Here is a 3,361-nt window from a genome sequence, read left to right as displayed (position 1 = left end):
TTTGCATCTCTCTCTCTCTCTCTCTCTCTCTCTCTCTCTCTCTCTCTCTCTCTCTCTCTCTCTCTCTCTCTCAAAGGATGTAATCAAGACTTCTGCTTCACCCAAATCGTCCAAAACCCCCGGACTTAGCTTTCCTCTCTTCCTCAACCAACAGGTCGGGCGTCACAGCGGCCGCCACCACCATGGACTCCAACACGTACACTATAGGCGGCGTCAGAGTGGAGTTCCCCGTCAGGCCATACCCGTCGCAGATGGCTATGATGGCGCAGGTTAGTATACCAGCCTACGGGTGTGGTGTGAAGGTATTTCCCTTGGGGGTATTCGTAAAGGTTTTTGAGGGGTTGAAGACCGCCGGCACCTTTTTTTTTTTTTTCTTTCTTTCTTTCTTTCTTTCTTTTTTTCTTTCTTTCTTTCTTTCTTTCTTTCTTTCTTTCTTCTCTTTCTTTCTTTCTTCTCTCTCTCTCTCTCTCTCTCTCTCTCTCTCTCTCTCTCTCTCTCTCTCTCTCATTCTTTCTTCTTCTTCTTCTTCTTCTTCTTCTTCTCTTCTTCTTCTTCTTCTTCTTCAAGCAGCTTTGATATCTCATGATTGACATTTCTCTTTTTCTTTTGTGTTCCTTTTCTGGTTCTTGTATCACTTTATCTGCGTATCGTGCCCGGTGCGTTTATTAAACTGCTGTGTTTATTTTTTTTTTCTGTACTATTCCTCTGTAAATATTTTCGCGCGATCGGTTCGCATCTCTGAGACGCGCCTAACATACCCGAGGCCGGCATAGAAATGGCATACATGGTGTCAATTCCCTCTCTTCATTCGGTACCAGTTACTGCCCCTGCCCGCACTTCTTGCCTCCTTACCACCGCGTCCCCTCGATAGGCTTCTGACAACCTCTGCATTACTGTTGTTTGCACGTCTTCATGACCACATAAGTGTATCATCATGTTGCATCAAGTGCTTACTTCTTCACACGATATTCATGTTGATCTTTATCGACTACCTTGCAACGTACGTATTGACAATATCCTTGGTTATTACAGTGCTAAAGAGATGTTATTATCATACACTTGTGTTTTATTATCGTTGGCATTTTCTTGCTTTGTATCAGCTACTCACTATTTTATGATCTGCCTTGTTATTTCTAACACCTGTTTCCTCATATGTCCCATTTCTATTGCTTATTTCTCTACCTCGTTTTTTTCTTACTTGCATTATTGAAAGTAGAAATCTCAGGTGTCTCGGTTACCTTTCTTTGCTTTTAATATTTTTGCTTTTGGTGTTCCTCCTGTTCTTGTTGTATTTTTGTATGCTGGTGACATTCGGATAATGAACCTAGTAGTGTCCAGCCTTCCAGTGCTGGGGTAGTATTGTTTGTTGCAGTTTGTTTTGCATTATCAGCCTGTTCTCGCTCAAAGACTATTGTTGTAGAAAACTTGCTTCTTGTAAGAAAAGTTAGTGAAGTTGTACATTATCTTAGAAATTAGTTTTCAGAGATTTTAACATGTTTAACAATACGTGTATGTTATCCATATATTTTTATTGTAATAGCACTTTTCCATGATTTTGAGCTTTTCGAAGATTGATAGAGAAGAATTTTGATATGCTTTCTGAAAAAGGAAAATAAAAAGTTAATTGTCTTGTATTATTATAGCTATATAAAGAATAACCAGACCTTGTATACAAAGCTGCTTTATGATAAAAACTCATTGTTCCTCCATGAAAAGCTTTTGGTTACATTTACCCTCTCCATTACTCCACAACTGTAGAAATTTGTTTAGCATTATTTGTTGGTCGAAGAGGAGGAAATGTGCATGTTAATTTAACATTTTTTCGTATAGTATCTTAACTTGGGTATACACAGTTGGTAATGTTAAGGATTTACATTACTTCTTCTGCCCTTTGTAATCATCAGATCTTTATGTATATGTCTTGGGGAAAGTTTTAGAAGTGGAACTTGTACTAGAGATATGTTTTTTTTTGTGGTTTAAGGGTATACTGAATAGCAAATTTGTAGCTTTGAGTTTAAGTTCACTCTGTAACGTTTCATAAAGATAATTTAGTGTTATCAGATGTTGGGAAAATGTAGAATTTGGTAAAAGTTGTTTACCTTCCTTTAAATCATTCCCTGCTTTCCAGTGGTTACAAGTATAGATAAGTATGTGTCTAAAACTCGTGTACATAGTAAGCTAAATCCTTTAAGATGCTCTAACCCTTTCTCAGTTTTTCAGTTGCATTCCTAACCTACCCTGAGGGCATGGCCACCCCCCTTCCCCCCCTCCATGGGATTCCTGCAGCTACAGCTTGTTCCCCTGTGGTGCACCTCATATTTCCTCATGTTGGACTATGGTCATATCTAATATCTTGAAGTATTTAATGAAATCATTTCTGGGAATGGTTTGTGTCACTAATAACCTTAGACTTCTTTTTTTTTCTTATTCATATTGTCTCTCTCTCCCTCTCTTTTTTCTCTTCTTTTTTACGACAGTCTCTGCATTCTGGTTATACCTTTCTTGGATATTTTGATATGTTGAGTGACTCCACAAATGACTTTACGACTTCTGATGCTATATTGTTATTTTAGTTATAGATTAGTTAGAAAAAAAACTATTTTAGTGCTGCTGTAAAAAAATATATAGATTAGATAGATAGATAGATATATAGATATATATATAGATATATTCCTTCTGTCTCTTAATGTTATTAATTTTTTTAGAGCCTTTGAAGATAACCTTTTTTTTTTCTTTCTTTCTTTTCTTTTCTTCTTTTCTTACCTCATGGTCTCAGAAGCACGAGTGTTGACTGGAAATCTTTTTCGGTAGATTGTGAAAGGTCTCCAGCGGCGACAGAACTGTTTACTGGAATCCCCGACAGGATCAGGAAAGTCATTAGCCCTCCTTTGCTCGACGCTGGCATGGCAACAAGCAGAAACAGGTATGCAGAGCAAGTATATTTGGCATGGTGACATTTGCATAAGTGTAAATATTCTTGGAAAATAAGGCTACGCAGTGGAAAATCTGATATTGAAAGTATTGATTCCTGTTGGTGATTCTTGTGCGAAGTGTGTGGGTGGGTTTGGTGTAGGTGGGGGGGGATTGTGAATGTTTTCTTGTTAACTTAATATAGTGTTTTATGGTATTCTAAATATATGTGATATGTTGAAAGATATTTACATAATTTTATTTTTAGTGTAGTGTGTGGGATCACAGACCCACAGATCACAGTGTATTCCTGTACCATTTCCTTTGTGGTGTGTGTGTGTGTGTGTGTGTGTGTGTGTGTGTGTGTGTGTGAGTGAGAGAGAGAGAGAGAAGAGTGAGTGAGAGAGAGAGTGTGTGTGTGGGGGCGATGTGTGTGTGGGTGCGAGTGTGG

The 3,361-nt window shown here is 38.2% G+C and overlaps 1 protein-coding gene across 1 annotated transcript in view; it reads left to right on the top strand.

The window, feature by feature from the left end:
* Positions 1-3,068, top strand: part of LOC119579210 (Fanconi anemia group J protein homolog) — a gene marked incomplete in the record, with an annotated part of 60,392 nt that extends 57,324 nt beyond the window's left edge. Inside the window, 2 exon segments of the mRNA XM_037926906.1 lie at positions 155-269; positions 2,812-3,068. Coding sequence (XP_037782834.1) covers positions 183-269; positions 2,812-2,988 — 264 coding nt within the window.
* Positions 3,069-3,361: the final 293 nt, after the last annotated feature.

This window comes from Penaeus monodon, chromosome 12 (assembly GCF_015228065.2).
Source record: "Penaeus monodon isolate SGIC_2016 chromosome 12, NSTDA_Pmon_1, whole genome shotgun sequence".
NCBI lineage: Eukaryota > Metazoa > Arthropoda > Malacostraca > Decapoda > Penaeidae > Penaeus > Penaeus monodon.
Note: the sequence above shows the minus strand (reverse complement) of the source record. Positions and strands in the feature narration are given on the sequence as shown.